The sequence below is a fragment of the Littorina saxatilis genome, linkage group LG12, assembly GCF_037325665.1.
Source record: "Littorina saxatilis isolate snail1 linkage group LG12, US_GU_Lsax_2.0, whole genome shotgun sequence".
In the NCBI taxonomy this organism is placed as follows: Eukaryota; Metazoa; Mollusca; class Gastropoda; order Littorinimorpha; family Littorinidae; genus Littorina; species Littorina saxatilis.
Window position 1 is genome coordinate 75,694,365 of NC_090256.1, and position 17,151 is coordinate 75,711,515.

The window sequence follows — 17,151 nt, forward strand, 5'->3', positions numbered from 1 at the left end:
CGAAATACATAGTGGTACAGATCTCATGAGCCCTTGTTTCTCTCTCAGAAGTGGGCCAAATTTCTTCAGTATAATGGGAGTGTACAATAAAACAACCATGAAAGAAAGAAGAAAACCTGCACTCAACAATCAAATGTATACTGTATGTATAATCTGAGCGGACATTCTCTGTAGCAGTTCAATATTTTGCACCCAAGTTCCAAAAAGAAAATGACTGTGTCATACTTGTTTTGAAGGCAGCTGGAGAGGCTGGGTGTAGGGAGGGGAGGGCTGGGGTCTGTGAAATACACCTTCATTTATTTCAAATAGAAGAGAAACACTCACCTCTAATTTGTTCCTATCAACATCCCGTGGTAAATCAAAGTTTGTGATTTTCAGCTTTTCATAGTCGTACACCTGAAAGACGGCAAACATGGACGTCAGTTTCAGAGAAAAAAGAAAGAAACAATCATTGCTGATTACTATATATATATTGAATTTTTGAAATTCACCCAAAATAGTTTGTGCGTGCATGCAGGAGTGTGTTTGTCTGAATGTGTGTGCAAGTGTGCCTGTGCATATGCATGCATGCAAAAGTGAGTGTGTATACACACGCTTAAAGTGTGAACCTAAGCACGGATCTGAACATATTTGCATGGGTGTTACTGGGAAAAATCAAAAAACCTGAAAGGCAGGGGTCCAAAATGCTCAAGTTTGAAAGAAAGTTTCTGGACACCGACGAAACCAAATCATAATAAGCAAGATGGCGGCAAATCCAAGGGAGCGAACCGAAAAGCACGCGAACCGGTGTCAAAAGTCGGATCGGAACCGCTGCTCGTTATTTCAACTTAGCGAAACGAAGCTTTTTTTTTTCTTTTTTTTTTTTGAAAACCCGGAAAACCGGAATTTCCGGCTTCAGATTTTTTCAAAAACCGGAAATCCGGCAAAAGCCGGAAGAGTAACACCCATGTATTTGCACGCGTAAAAGCACCTGCACATTCCTGCAAGCAAGTGCAGCTGCCTTGTATCAGCAAGTGACAGATAATGGAGAGAAGCACACTCACGGGAGGATCACACTCGGTGTGCCAGGTGCTTTTCTGCAGCTTGAGGAGTGGTATTGATGGCACGTCATAGGCAGCAACGCTGGACACACCACTGCGACCCTGCATACCCACCAACACTCACAATGTATGCCAACATACTATGCTTGTTGTAACACTACTCTTAGTCTTACACTGAATGCATCAGAGATCGTGCTTGGCAGTTTCCAAACTGGTATAAATTTCTTTACAAGTATCAATCCTGGCTCTTCCAAGAAATGGTCACTGTCATTCCGACCAGTCAAATCAGGTCTAGTACACAGATTATTTCATATTTGAAGTGAAGGAAAAAAAGCTGGTGTTATAACACTTTATTGTCCATTAAAATGTTAGATAAAAATGGAACATTTTCTTCGGCACACCCTGCAGAAGACTGACAATGACATGAAAAGCGGATACAAGGTGAAGAAAGAGCAACTCACCCTGGACAGACTGTCTCCTGTCAAGGTGGAGGTGGAAGTATCTGCAACACCAACATGTCTTCATCATCACCACAACCACTGTCATCGTTATCATCACAATCATCAAGGAACTCTGCCTTTTAGTGATCAACTACCATCATGTAGCCCCCCCCCCCCCCCCCCCCCACCCACCCATTTTCATTACATGTACTATTGTCCCATTGCTGAGAATTTCGGGTCACTTGGTCCCAGTGGAAAGCTAGCAGCAACCAAGTTGCTCTACCCAGATGTGTGAATGTTTAGGTGTATTCAGCCACCTGCACTTTTGGCAGAATAACCCAGGTCTTTTACGTCCTACATCGGTGAGACAGGGTGGATACCGTCTGAGTCGTACATTAAGCTGGCCTGTGTTTGTCCCAACCAGGATTTGACCCCGTGGTTTTCAAGTCCAGCGCTCTACCAATTGAGCGACCAGGCCCTCTGTGAACCTATGATTTTTTTCTGTTCTGAAGGCAAGGGAGGGTTAAACTGTCATCTTCTTCTATGTTCAATTTGTGAAATCTCAGTAGCATCTAAACTAAACTTACCTCTGTGTAGCTGATTCTGTATGTTCTATTCTCTGTCAATTCTGATTGTTCATTTGAGAACTCCATAGATGTAAGCATGTCATTTTTCAGAAATTATGACAATTGCTGAGCATTCATGCAATTGAATAAACATATCGGTTCAAACATATACATATCATCATAAAAACAATCAGACAAATATCAGAAACAGTTTATTTCTTCTTCGTCAAATATTCTGCCCGTTATTAGGGATAGATATATTTACTCATTATATATACTCACAGTTTGATCTCTGATGTATTTCAGAGTCTCCACTCTCATCTCGGAACCCAAAGTATGTCTGCAACAAAAATTACCATTACTACCATGTGCCGCACATCCCTGTCAGGAACACTTTTTTTTTGGTTTGGGGTGAGTGGGATTAGACCATCAAAATCGGTCAACCGAACGACTATCATAAGTAACTTGTTCACAATTTTAACATTTTTATTGTGATTGTCTTCAACAAAAAGTGACAATTTAAATATGTGTGTAAGTTTTTTTCTTAAGAGGCTACACGAGGAGCCCAGAAAAGACGATAACTGAAAAAGATGCTGAACCCTGCTATCAAACTGGAGTAAGAGTTTCACACTGAAATGGAACAGTCAAACCCGTCTGTAACAACCACCCATGCAACCGACCAAACGAGGTCGCTGTAAACAGGTGGCCGCTATGGAAAGGTCAATTATATGGGGTGGTTGGAAAGGCCGTTCTTAATTGAGCCCCAAGTTGAATTCACAAATACTTTGCAAAATCTTTTCACCGAAAAATTCAGTACCAAAGCTTTGTGCAGCAAGCTTCATGAAGCAGACTTTGTGAAGTCAACTTGGCTCAATTAATATCGGGGTTAATGGGCAGGTGGTCGTGACGGAGAGGGGGTGGCGAGGACAGGTTTGACTGTAACAGAAAGCGGCACACTCACCAGGTCTCGACCACCGTACATTCCTGACACGGGGAGAGTTGCTGCCCTTGGTGTGGAGTAGGCAGGGCCGTAACCAGGTCTGGCGGCTGTAAAAGACGACACTCGTTGTTATCAGCTCTTGCCTGGCTGCGTTATATCAACCCTCCATCCTCTCTTGCAGAGTCCATTTCACTTTCTAATCCAATTTTTCCCTTGGGTAGGGGGAAGCAAAATAATGTTGGGAAGCATCTGCTATCCCTTCTTCCTTCACAAGCTAAAAAATCAATACTGGGGCAGCACCCTAGATTACCCTTTACATATGTTTTTCTTTCCTCTTCAATCCCTTCACATTATGTCAGTGGTAACTTAACATGTAACCGTTGTCAGGCTGCAGGACTATGTAGACCGTTCTTTCATCAAGACCACATATTCAGTCACTTTTGATTCTTCAAGTCACATAAAAATAAAACACTTTTCATCCAATCTAAGAGATACATTATAAATGCACATAAACAACAACAAATAGCAGACAGCAGGCCAGAGAACAAGACTCACTGGGTAGGTTGGCGAGGGTAGACACTGAGCGGTATCCTCGGATGTCGTGGTCGTCCCATGAACGTCGTGTGGCGTCGATGAATCGTGAGGGAGCTAAAAACACACAGCAACTGTCACATGTTGGTTACTGCTCCGCGCACAGCTAGTACAGCATGTTAGAGACACACTCCTGCCTGGGTCATGATCACAACACATCAGTCCCTTATATTACATGAGATCAGAGGATCCTTGAAATGGACACACACCAGATATCTACTGCTTTTTGTGCAGTGTTTTTTTGTGTTCTTTTAAAAAAAATAAAAAATTGTAAAGAAATTTCATAATGTACATGGGGAGGGAAGTACCTATAACAATCCGGGATATGACAAAACTGATGTCTTGTTTTTAATTTTGTCGTAGTTCTACAGAACAGTGATGTCTGACTGAGGCAAAATACAATGCAGTGAGTGCCAACAGCAAGCGCCTGTAATTAATGTTTAGTTTAGCCGATTTATTCCGGTGACACCTGACAAAACACTTTTCTTATTGTGCACGTGTGAACAATGCTGTGCTACAGTATCTATTTTTTGGATGTCTCTTTGTTACAAAGGTAACATACAAATAAAACGCTAAAATATGTTTTCTGTTACTGCACATCAACAAAAAATTTTGAAATATGTCTGGCTTGTACAATAACATCAAAACGTCAGCCCCACTAAATCAACAATCAAAGAATGAATCATTTTACATGTTTCATATTCTGACTACGGTTTACACAGAAATAATCACTTTTGACTCATCTTTTTCATACTTCAGTTGAAAACTATCCATTTGACAGAGTTCTGATGGAACGCTGATTCAAGTTCATTTTAAAAGAACAGAAAATTTCAATTCACAAAACATAGCAGGATCTAATTATTATGAGCTTGTTTGTTTCAATTTCTTTTGTGGCTGAAGAAATTTTTACTTTTGAACTATTCAAAAGTGTATACTTCCAATTATATTTATTGCGACAATGCAAGTACAAGCACAGTAAATAAGTGTACGTAGGGTCAACTTTAACTTTATTCCCCGAACAGTTCAGGACTGGCAGATTCCACTGTACACCAACTTCAACTTTCCTCTATTTTCCCAGAAGTTTAAAACAAGCATATATAGCGCCGTGGGCAGACTTACAGGCAAACATGGGCGACTGGTAGCGGGTGTGGTACCGTGGTTCGTACTTGGCGCTGGGAACTCTGGAGGCTTTCCAGGGGTCCACTGGCTTGGCAGGCTTGTGCTTCAGTTCCGCCAGTTCCTGGAAGATCACCTTGCCGATGCCCGACTCGTCTTTGATTTTGGAGATTTCTTCCATCTCACGCAGGATCTTGGGGTCGTCTGGCACCTGTTCGTCCTCGTCCTCATCCGGCAGCTCTCCTCGACTCCTTCTGCGCTCGCGTACTGTGACACGAAAGATTCACGTTCGTGACTGTTCCACATTACCAATACAGGAAACACAAACTCTCCTGATTCATTGTGGCTAGTCAATATTGCGGCTCCCATTTTGCTGTGATGTTAAGAGTTAGTTTGAAAAATAATGTGTTCACATTCAACTCACTTCTGTACTGAACATCCGACTTATGGTCAATCCTGCGTGTTGCCTAAATGAGCGTCACAAGAAACATTTGTTGACATTACATGCTTACTTTTTACTTTTACGCTATTTGCCAGATTGATTTGAAAAGTTGAAGGACTCTTAGATCCTCTAAGCACTAGCAACTGCATTTAAAGTCACCTTCAGCGACTAATCAACTCTAATGAGGGTGGCGCTTCCTCACTATTTTCTTCGGAGGTTCTCTTGATAGTGACTGTAAATCCACCTCCACTGACTGTAAATCCACCTCCACTGACTGTAAATCCACCTCCACTGACTGTAAATCCACCTCCACTGACTGTAAATCCACCTCCACTTTAACATGTCCTCTCTTTCAAGACACCACGTTCTAACATTTTAATGTCTTAACAAGAAGGGCAAAGCCCATACGACTCACATGCTTGACCTTGACCTTTACATGACCTTGACCTTCAGCTAAACCTAGCAATGACATCATACACTAAGAACTGCTTTACACATTTTTCCTACCAAAATACATGTGACCTTGACCCAAGGTCAAGGTCATCCAAGGTCATGCAACACAAAGCTGTTAATTCAAGACATAGGAAGTACAATGGTGCTTATTGGCTCTTTCTACCATGAGATATGGTCACTTTTAGTGGTTCACTACCTTATTTTGGTCACATTTCATAAGGGTCAAAGTGACCTTGACCTTGATCATATGTGACCAAATGTGTCTCATGATGAAAGCATAACATGTGCCCCACATAATTTTTAAGTTTGAAACAGTTATCTTCCATAGTTCAGGGTCAAGGTCACTTCAAAATATGTATACCGTAAAGTACCTTGTAAGCGCCCACCCCCCCTGTGCACCAATTCCGACCCAAAGTAGGGGGTGGGCGCTTACTAGGTACTACACCCTATGCACGAGCAGTTTTCAGTAAGAAATGTGATCTTTGATCACTTCGTAATCATATCTTCTTTCTTTTTTCATCTTCCATTGTTTTTCTTGTTCGTATTGTCATTAGAAGAGCTTGGGGAGACAAATGTCGTCGCATCCTTTTCTTCAGAGGTGCCGCTGTCGGCCGCACTGTGTCTCTGTTTCCCTTGAACAAGGGGTACGTCTTCTGGATATGGGCAGCAGTCAAAGACTGTTTTCGGCAGAAAGAGAGAGAGAGTGAGAGAGAGAGCGAGAGGAGGGGGAGTATTGTGTGTGTGTGTGTGTGTGTGTGTGTGTGAGAGTGTGTGTGTGTGTGTGTGAGAGAGTGTGTGTGTGTTTCCATTGGCGTTATTATCCAAGTAGTCAAGAGCTGACAGCTTAAATGCAACGGTGTACGATTTGTATCCGCGGCATCTTGTAATCATTGACTTGCAGGCATTTAGATCCAATTAAGGCGTGCAGACACACGTGATAGGGTTGGCAAGAAAGGGAAATCATTCACAAAACTAGCAGATCAAGTGCGGAATTTTTATTTCCCCTGATTTCAATGGTGTAAAGTGGGGGGTGGGCGCTTACAAGGTACTATACCCTATGCACGGTTTTGGACTAAAAGTGGGGGGTGGGCGCTTACTCGATACTGGGCGCTTACAAGGTACTTTACGGTACAATCCAACTTTGAAGAGCTCCTGTGACCTTGACCTTGAAGCAAGGTAAACCAAACTGGTATCAAAAGATGGGGCTTACTTTGCCCTATATATCATATATAGGTGAGGTATTAAATCTCAAAAACTTCAGAGAAAATGGGAAAAATGTGAAAAATAGCTGTTTTTTAGACAACATTTATGGCCCCTGCGACCTTGACCTTGAAACAAGGTCAAGGTGCTATGTATGTTTTTTGGGGCCTTGTCATCATACACCATCTTGCCAAATTTGGTACTGATAGACTGAATAGTGTCCAAGAAATATCCAACGTTAAAGTTTTCCGGACGGACGCCGGGACGGACGGACGGACGGACGGACGACTCGGGTGAGTACATGGACTCACTTTTGCTTCGCATGTGAGTCAAAAAGGGGAGTAGCACTGCTTCCAATCACTGTCAGTTAAAGAGAGACAGGGACTTACAGATTTCAGACAGGATAGCGGCAGGGGAGGCAGGGCCGGGCCAGTCGTCACGTTCGATCTTGTCAGGCTCGTTGGGCGCTTTGGGTTTACCGCCGGGCAGCATACTCATGCGGATGGGCTCCTCGTTCTTCAGGTCGCCACCTGGTGACGAGCTCCTCCGCACCTTGACCACACGCTTCCCTGTGGCTGCAAACATCACAGGCAACAGATAGAATCCTTAGCTTCCCTGTGGCTGCAAACATCACAGGCAACAGATAGAATCCTTAGCTTCCCTGTGGCTGCAAACATCACAGGCAACAGATAGAATCCTTAGCTTCCCTGTGGCTGCAAACATCACAGGCAACAGATAGAATCCTTAGCTTCCCTGTGGCTGCAAACATCACAGGCAACAGATAGAATCCTTAGCTTCCCTGTGGCTGCAAACATCACAGGCAACAGATAGAATCCTTAGCTTCCCTGTGGCTGCAAACATCACAGGCAACAGATAGAATCCTTAGCTTCCCTGTGGCTGCAAACATCACAGGCAACAGATAGAATCCTTATCTCATTCTCAAAGACAACAAGGTGAATTTGAGCAGTAACAGAGAAGGAATCATTATCTCAACAGAGATGAATACAAACCACTTTCAAAGCCTGTGATTTCTATCAAATGACTGGACGTATGATATCCATTACTTCCTTCCACATTCAAAAGTGCCCTATGGTTACACATTATCTGTTTTTCCAATTCAAGTAAGTGATATGGGAAAACACTAAAAACAAACCACAAGAAAAATATATTAAAAAAAATCAATAAAGAGAAGAGTGGCACAAATGTAGTGTGGCACAAATACAGTAAGTAAGTTGAATTGATTGATGACCACTTATCTTTTATTTTCCTTACAAACGTTAAATTGATCAAGTACCGCTTATCTTTTACTTCCATCACAAAAATAGATAATGCACTCTGTTAAAAACAAACACTTAACAAAATTTGGATAACTTACCAAGTGCAGACATGCCACTTCCTGAAAAACAAAACAAGTCAAGCTATTAATTCCATATACATAGTGAATAACTTTCAGCCAGTAAAACACACTACAACTACAAGAAAGATTATTTATTCCTCTTTCAACGGGCTAACCCATACAAAGAACTTTTAACTGTGAACTCTTTGAAGACAGTATCATTAGAGTAAGCTAAGAAAAGAAAAACATTCATTGTTCTTGGTTTCCTAACCAACCTTACTTTCCCTTTCAGATCCCATAACTTTTGTTGACCCTTCAAAAAATAAACATTTAAAAATAAATTTTTTTAAATGACATAACTTGATTTTGTAGACTTTACAAGGAAAGTTATTCTTCTCGGACGTTTGACCCTGGTTCACCTCCAATGGAGCCTACTTACCTTTCTTTTTGAGGAACTCGGGAGGATCTTTGCCATATGAGAAGTTTGCTGAAACAGAAAGAAAAGTGTCAGTTTTAAATTGCTGCTGATTCAGGTTACTTGAGTTATCTGCCTATCAGCCAGTATGGAGATTCTTTTTCACCCTCATAACCTACCACCATCGGATATGACAAAGTTCAGTTTTGAAATTGCATTTCTCCTCTTTTATTTATTTAGCTAGTAACTTATTTATTTCTTTTCTATAACATTCTGTTTCATACTATAACCAATGTCTGGAATTTTCCGTGTTAAGAAATCTCTAAATGATACCTGTTTTTTACTGGCTGCAAATCTCTCACTGTATCTGTGAGACTGAGTGTGATATATTCATTCTGCATTTCCTGTCAAACACAAGTTCCCAATTTCATTCCTGGTATTTCAGCGAACGACGAAGAAGAAGATTCCTGGTATTTTCCAATTTGTCCCACCAATAAAACACCAAAAACGTCCACTTAACCTTCGCCGGTGGTCGTAGGTCCATGTGGACCCAGAAGGGTGTTTAATTGCAAATATCTCTTTAACTAGTTCGAATTTTTTAATGAGGATTTAAGAATGCCTCAGGCACCTAAAAAGCTCTTATGTCCTAAAATTTCAGCGAGAAGTAATTGAGAAAAAAAAAAAGGTCATACTTAGACTACAAACATCGTGGGGCCGTGCAGACCCATGTTTCTCAAAAAAGGAAATGAGAAGCATGGGTCCGCACGGCCCCACAATGACTTCCGTGTGTAGTCGATAACCCGGACGGGCGAAGGTTTAACGCATGACAAAAAAAGTAGCAAGACCATGCTCTGTATAATGTAATGTCTTACAAGGTCTGTGGAAGTGGGGGGACTTTGACCGGTCCTTGTCCAGTGCGTTACCGGAGCGCAGGTAGCCGCTCTTGGACCCCTCCAGGTAGCTCGTGGTGTAAAACCGACCAAAGTTCGGCTCCTGCTGTCGTGCCGCCAACTCCTGAAATGCCACCACAATCGGTTGATTAATTAAAGTGTTTGCTTACATGACTCAAAAAAAAGATGAAAAACTTAAAGGAGTATTGGAATCCTTTTCACAACACTGGTGGTTTCAGTTTTAAAGTACACTTTCATGATTCTTATTGGTGGGGAAAACACAACTCCCCTAACTCTACCCCCCCCCCCCCCACACACACACACAACTTTATCATTAACAAAAATCATTATCAAACAATTTTTTTTGTGGTCAATTCCAAATATACAGAGCATGTGATTAAGTTTTTTTCTGCCTTCTGACAGCTCAACCCCGGCGAATAACTGACCTGCCCTGGAATTTGTTTTGACTTTTATGTCCAAGACCCAGAAAAGGCATTTTATGATAGTCACATTACAGTCTACACAGAATTACACAAGCATACATAATTCATGCTGAAACAAAACAAAATTAAAAAATAAGAGATGAGGCAAAAATGAAATAAATATCTCAGCAAAAATGAAATAAATATCTCAGCAAATATGAAATAAATATCACAGCAAAAATGAAATAAATATCTCAGCAAAAATGAAATAAATATCTCAGCAAAAATGAAATAAATATCTCAGCAAAACAATACAACTAAGAAGTTTGAATCTAATTCATTTCAAACCAAGGTAAAAGTGTATGGAAAACTTCTCTTTGAATACCAGTTATAGCAATTCTTCTATTTTGTATTCCCTTGAACTTTTCAGCGTGTCATCTAATTTTCATGTTACATGTACAGACTCTCCTTATTTAGTCAGAGCTCAGTGAGTGACGCTCACGACAAATTAAAGAACAACAAGTCGCGTAAGGCGAAATTACTACATTTAGTCAAGCTGTGGAACTCACAGAATGAAACTGAACGTAGTCCGCCGCTAGTGCAAAAGGCAGTGAAAGTGACGAGCCTGTTTGGCGCGGCAGCGGTTGCGCTGTGCTTCATAGCACGCTTTACTGTACCTCTCTTCGTTTTAACTTTCTGAGCGTGTTTTTAATCCAAACATATCATATCTATATGTTTTTGGAATCAGGAACCGACAAGGCATAAGATGAAATAGTTTTTAAATCGATTTCGGAAATTTAATTTTGATCATAATTTTTATATTTTTAATTTTCAGAGATTGTTTTTAATCCAAATATAACATATGTATATGTTTTTGGAATCAGAAAATGACGAAGAATAAGATGAAATTGTTTTTGGATCGTTTAATAAAAAAATAATTTTAATTACAAGTTTCCGATTTTTAATGACCAAACTCACTCATTAGTTTTTAAGCCACCAAGCTGAAATGCAATACCGAACCCCGGCCTTCGTCGAAGATTGCTTTGCCAAAATTTCAATCAATTTAATTGAAAAATGAGGGTGTGACAGTGCCGCCTCAACTTTTACAAAAAGCCGGATATGACGTCATCAAAGGTATTTATCGAAAAAAAGAAAAAAACGTCCGGGGATATCATACCCAGGAACTCTCATGTCAAATTTCATAAAGATCGGCCCAGTAGTTTAGTCTGAATCGCTCTACACACACACACAGACACACACACACAGACACACACACACACACACACATACACCGCAACCCTCGTCTCGATTCCCCCCTCTATGTTAAAACATTTAGTCAAAACTTGACTAAATGTAAAAACAACAACGTGAGACATTTTCCTTCATTCACACTTACTCACAATGCGGCTTTGAGCAGTACTTGTTAAAGGCACAGTACGCCTCCCGTAAACCATCACAGATACTGTCAGGCTTTTACACACAGTACAAACACCCTTTCATATACACACTCGCCGATTTTGAACATCCTAGGTGCCCTACGTAAAGAGCGAGCAATTTTCAAAGAATTAATTTTGCGGATTGTCTGATAACAAAATCGGACGGTGCGTTTTGGCGCGAGACCTAACTTTTAAAATCTAAATAATAAATTGACAGCTTGTTACACAAACATCCTTAAATCATGAAAGAATTCTTTTTTCATCAAGACAAGATCAGTTCAATTCGAAGTTTTGGTAGTTTGAAAAAAGAAAAGCCCGGAAGCAGGGTCACGCAAGGTCGTGGTTCTTGTAGCAGACGACGGTAATGCCTATCGCCAGTTCCTCTGAACAGTCAAAAGCCATTGCTAAAGTTCGTGTGAATTGCAGCCATCTGTTGCGTTTAGATTCAGAAGTACATAATAATGTGCTATTGCGAGTCGCATTGGAAATCACAAACTGGCGACTACATTGTGAATAAAAGGAAACTGGATCACACAGGTTCACAATGACTCAGGGGTAAGATAAACCACACAAAAATAAATTATTTGAAAATTGCTCACGCTTTACGGAGGGCACCTAAGATGTTCTCAAGCGGTGAGTGTTTAAAGGAAAGGGTGTTTGTACTGTGTGTAAAAGCCTGACAGTGTCTGTGATGGTTTATGGGAGGCTGACTGCCTTTAAAGATTTTTTGGTTTATTGACACTGATCGATAATAAAGCTCTCAGATACTGAGTTGGTATACATCTTGTTGTGATCCTACACTGCGACCTACACTCTTCTACAAAAATTAGCTACCAACCTACCCTGCGTTCTGTAACAACTAACATATAAAACTCTACCACAATTACCTACAAGAGACTCTTTTTGACAAGAAAGCCAGAAAAAACAGCAACCAAACTGATAGACTGTCTTCTACCGTAGTACTCGGCACCAAAACTGTGCAAAAGTCACAGTTGTATCACAAATGTGTTGTGCCGGTGAGTTGTTAGACATCTCAAAGAGATTAGACTCACATTGAAACCAGGGCAAAGAAAATGTGAAAAATTGCACACGAGAAGACAGAGAATTGAAGATACACGGAAAAGACACTGTTTGTTACCAACCTCCTCTGTCAGAGCTGGGCCTTTAGAACTAGGCCAAAACTTTGCAGGGAAGCACATCCCGGTGAGTGTGTGCATTAGACACTAACAAAAACAACAAGTTTAACGCACTTCTCTCACCATGAGTGTGTGCATTAGACACTAACAAAAACAACAAGTTTAACCCACTTCTCTCAAAAACATCAACACTTGAGAATAAAGATTTCTTTAAAAAGAAATATGAATTAGCTTTCAATGCCTTAACAGAAAGAAAGTTTTTACACAATGTTTTCATCTCTGTTTTCTCTGCTTCTCACATGTTGTAATCAAAGATGAGTTTTCTGTTTGTGGTGACGTACCTGGCACAAAAGTTTTCAAGTTACATGTCATATCTTTGCAAAAATAGATCATTCACTCTCAAGCTGATGATCAGGAATCTTTATCTAAAGCTTTAGCATGAAGTATCTGCAGTGTCGTTCTGCACTTATAGATTGATGGATTCGTATCTTTTGGAAAATCTAGGAGGCAAATTTGTCCAACCTCCCCAGAAAGAAAAAAAATAATCATAAATCCTTGAATGTTGGACCTCTTGTACTGTCAGTATATAGGATAATCATAAAACTCGAGAATGAAAGGGAGAAAGAGAGAGAGAGAGAGAGAGAGAGAGAGAGAGAGAGAGAGAGAGAGAGAGAGAGATAATGATAATTGTGATGATGGAATTTTATTTTTAGAGAGAGAGAGACTTAGAGAGAGGACGGTGAGGTGGAGCATGGTTGAAACGGGACTTTTAAAAATAAACAAAAATTGTAAGATGCACAGCATTTACACAATTCCAAATGAAGTATAAACACGCACACCCACACACACACTTTACCAGTTCAACAAACTGATAATCACAAAGACAAAGGATGTCTCTTTTCTGTACTTTCTTTCTTTTTATGGTATGTTTTGTTCCTGGTTTACTTCATCTGAAGTTCATCTGAGGTTCATTTAATATGTTTCCTCCTCACTGGAGTCAGCAAGCAAAAAAGCAATTAGTTGCAAATCTGACTTCCACTAGCTACTACCAATCTAATAACACTATTTTATTTGTTAACTATCAAATTATATCCAAGATCTTATACAATATATTTGAATGAAACACTGATGAAGCCTGCGGAGTACTGCAATGAACACTGTTTCAACTACAAGCTTCACTGTAGTCATACAATGGGAACATTTTTAGGAAATAACTACTTACATGTTTAAAAAAATAATTAAAGCACAATTGCTATAAGGAGCTCTACACACATTATTAGGCTAGCATATAGTTTTAACACAGTCACAGCCCTAACAGTATCTTTACATGAAGAATTACAAAAAAATTCAAAAGAACAAACACGCAGTACTCAAGAGAATGCAACACTATGCAAAATATGTCGCACACAAAAAGGAGAATGTGTCAAACACTTACAATGCAAACAAGCAACAGCTTTTGACAGGCCTGACATTTTTTTGTTACACAGTGCAACAGAATTTTCTACACTGGTAGTCATAACTACAGTTGAACTAAATCTGAAAAGAATCGGTTTAAAAAAAAAACATGTCAGGAAACTTATTCCCACTAAAACAAATGCTTTTGCTTACACCTGTTTGACCATCTCTCCTTCACAATATTTGTGGTCCAACCAGGCATACAATACTTCAAGACAGGTATGTTTCTTGTATTACATCTGTCCCTTTTCTACTCATTCTTTATCTGCTCGTGTTCATCTACTTCAGATCAGCTTCTGCTGAGTGAACCTTGACATATTGTAAATGTATTATATATCATGCAATAAGCTAGCTGTTTGACATATTGTTAATGTATACTGTTCAAAAAAAGAAACGCATAGCTTGTAATATTTGGTTAATTTAGTTATATGGCTACAAGGATATCCACGAAACTGCAGAAAATGTTTATCTGGTCGTCGACCTTTCGTCCATTGCCACAAGTGAGCTCTGCACGTGACGCATGCGTTATCAGTGGCTACAATGTCAAAATTGCTCATTTGGCATGACCACTCGTCATGCTTCAGTGTAATCTCGTGAAACTCGGGGAATATTGAGCTCTCACCATGTCTTCCAAAACCCATAAAAGCGGATTGTTCGCCACAAAGAAATCAGACGACAATTCAGCGACGAAAGATGGCCCGATTGAGCAGAGAAGACCGCCAAATTGCATTGGGTCGTTTACAAGCAGGCCAAAGTCAAAGTGCAATCGCCAGGCACTTCCACGTGTCCCAGAGCACCATCAGTAGACTGTGGGTCAGGTTTCAAGCCACTGGCTCCGTTGCTGACTTGCCACGAGCGGGAAGACCAAGGGCGACAACTGCTGCTCACGACCGCTTCATACGGCTCCGCCACCTCCGGAATCGTTTCCTGTCGGCCTCATCTTCTGTCCAGGCTCTCCCCGGGCCACACCGATTATCGGACCAGACCGTGCGGAACCGCCTGCATGAAGCTGGTTTGAGAGCTCGCAGACCTCACAGAGGACAGCTGTCCTCACCCGCTGCCATCGCCAGAACCGAGTGCAGTGGGGCAACCAGCACCTTCGCTGGACCGTCCGGAATCACTGGAGACACGTGTGGTTCAGTGACGAGTCCTACTTCCTGCTCCAGCGACATGATGGTCGGAGGAGGGTCTACCGGAGAGTAAACGAACGTTACGCGCCCAACTGTGTGGATGAGGCACCCGTTCATGGTGGTGGAGGCGTCATGGTGTGGGGGGCGATCAATACCGCTGGAAGGAGCACCCTGGTGCACGTCCAAGGGCGCATAACTGCCCAGCGATACGTGGAGGAAATTCTGCGCCCACACGCCCTTCCTCTTCTGGCTGACCAGGATGCCATATTCCAGCAGGACAACGCTCGCCCGCACACAGCACGACTCACCACCCAGTTCCTCACCGACCACCATGTCCAGGTGCTTCCCTGGCCATCCATGTCGCCAGACATGAACCCGATAGAACACCTCTGGGATGAATTGGACAGACGTGTGCGCAGGCGAGAAGAAGCGCTGGCAAATCACCGCGATCTATTGCAGGCACTTCAGGAGGAGTGGGACACCATCCCACAGCAAGATATCCGGCATCTGATCCAGTCCATGCCCAGAAGGTGCCGGGCAGTTGTTGCTGCTCAAGGCAGTCACACCCCCTACTGACTTGACAGCCTCGGCACCCAATCGTATTGATTGACTGATTGATTTGAAGATGCAAATGAACTGTGTGTGCATTCAACTGTGTCCATACCAAATTTCAAACAAATAATCTAAATATTGGATTTTCTGTTAATTTTTTCGAAAAATAAAACAAATTTGGCAAGTAGCAACTATGCGTTTCTTTTTTTGAACAGTATATATAATGCAATAAGCTAGCTGTTCGACACTTTCACTGCATGTACCATCAATGGCATATGGTTGTGTTAGTTTGGAAACACCAGTAAAACACATAGGCTTGTTGAGAATGTGTAAAGTATTGACAACTGTACTTGTCTTCCACTTGATTGAACTAAACACATAGGCTTGTTGAGAATGTCTAAAGTATTGACAACTGTGCTTGTCTTCCACTTGATTGAACTAAACACATAGGCTTCTTGAGAATGTGTAAAGTATTGACAACTGTACTTGTCTTCCACTTGATTGAACTAAACACAGTGGAGACCCCATTTTAAAGCCGTAATCGTAAGGCCTTCTCCCTTCTAAGACACACTAAATTCTCACATTTTCTGTCCCCAAAGTCTGTAAACTTACGTCATTTTCAAGATCTCTTTTTCTCAAGCAAAAATCCAGGACAAATTAACAATTTTCAAAATCCTACTGGACTGTCTCTCTGTTACAGTGTTAGAGATTTTATTTTTGGTTTTTTAGGTCTTTAAAATGGAGGCATCACTGTAATTCTAAATCACTAACTCTTAAAACAAGAAGGAAAGTGTAAACTTTCATGTGTATGATAAGCCTTACCCTACACACTGAAAAGGAAGGCAGGCTCTAAAATGATAAACCTGAGTGCTTTAAACCAACCAAAAGCAAGTGAAAACTTCCAAATGATAAATTGACACCAGTGTCATTGTACCCACCCCATTGCGCAGCACCCTTCGCTGAACACTGCCGGTGGTGGAGATGGAGGCAAAAGAACAAGAGGGACTGGGGCTGCGAATGGAGGACTGTCAAGCAAACACACACACCAACACAGTGACGCAAAACTGAAAATCAAGCTGGCAAAACGAAAAAGGTCAAAACCCACAAAAATCCATGCAGACATCATACTTTGGGGAAGAAAAAAACCCAATAATAATAATAAAACAAAAGAATAAATAACCAAACCAATAAATAAATAAATATATTTTTAAAAAATAGATAAATAAACAAATAGAGAAAGGAAACAACCCAGGTAGCCCATTTTGGGGAAAATGCTCACTGACAACAATCAAGTCAAAGAGTTCAACAAGGATGAGTCTTAAAAGTCTACAAGCAAAGTTAAGTACAGCAGAAAAAGCCTACCATTAAATACACTGATCAATTTATTCACAAAAACAACGAACACAAGTGTCTGACATACACACACTGTCCCTGATCACTTGGAATTATTTCACAAATTACCTATAGACAATTTATTCTGTGGTCAAATCATATTGCCAGTAAATTCTGCATTAATAGCCCATCTCAAATATGTTTTCACAAACAGATTTGTATCAGAACAGAAAACCTCTGCAGCTATAATGCACCACCC

The 17,151-nt window shown here is 40.9% G+C and overlaps 1 protein-coding gene across 3 annotated transcripts in view; it reads right to left on the minus strand.

Moving 5' to 3' along the window:
• Nucleotides 1-17,151, minus strand: part of LOC138982789 (actin-binding LIM protein 1-like) — a 63,401-nt gene that overhangs the window by 4,891 nt on the left and 41,359 nt on the right. Inside the window, exons 4-15 of one of the 3 annotated variants that reach the window (XM_070356134.1) lie at nt 12,430-12,510; nt 9,412-9,553; nt 8,564-8,611; nt 8,164-8,184; nt 7,178-7,363; nt 4,697-4,960; nt 3,542-3,634; nt 3,008-3,093; nt 2,329-2,386; nt 1,502-1,542; nt 1,044-1,142; nt 325-396 (exon numbers count right to left, since the gene is read on the minus strand). In XM_070356134.1, the coding sequence (XP_070212235.1) occupies nt 325-396; nt 1,044-1,142; nt 1,502-1,542; nt 2,329-2,386; nt 3,008-3,093; nt 3,542-3,634; nt 4,697-4,960; nt 7,178-7,363; nt 8,164-8,184; nt 8,564-8,611; nt 9,412-9,553; nt 12,430-12,510 (1,191 nt within the window). Of the gene's footprint in view, nt 1-324; nt 397-1,043; nt 1,143-1,501; nt 1,543-2,328; nt 2,387-3,007; nt 3,094-3,541; nt 3,635-4,696; nt 4,961-7,177; nt 7,364-8,163; nt 8,185-8,563; nt 8,612-9,411; nt 9,554-12,429; nt 12,511-16,498; nt 16,586-17,151 lie in introns of all 3 variants that reach the window. The other 2 variants (XM_070356133.1, XM_070356135.1) reach the window with 2 other exon arrangements.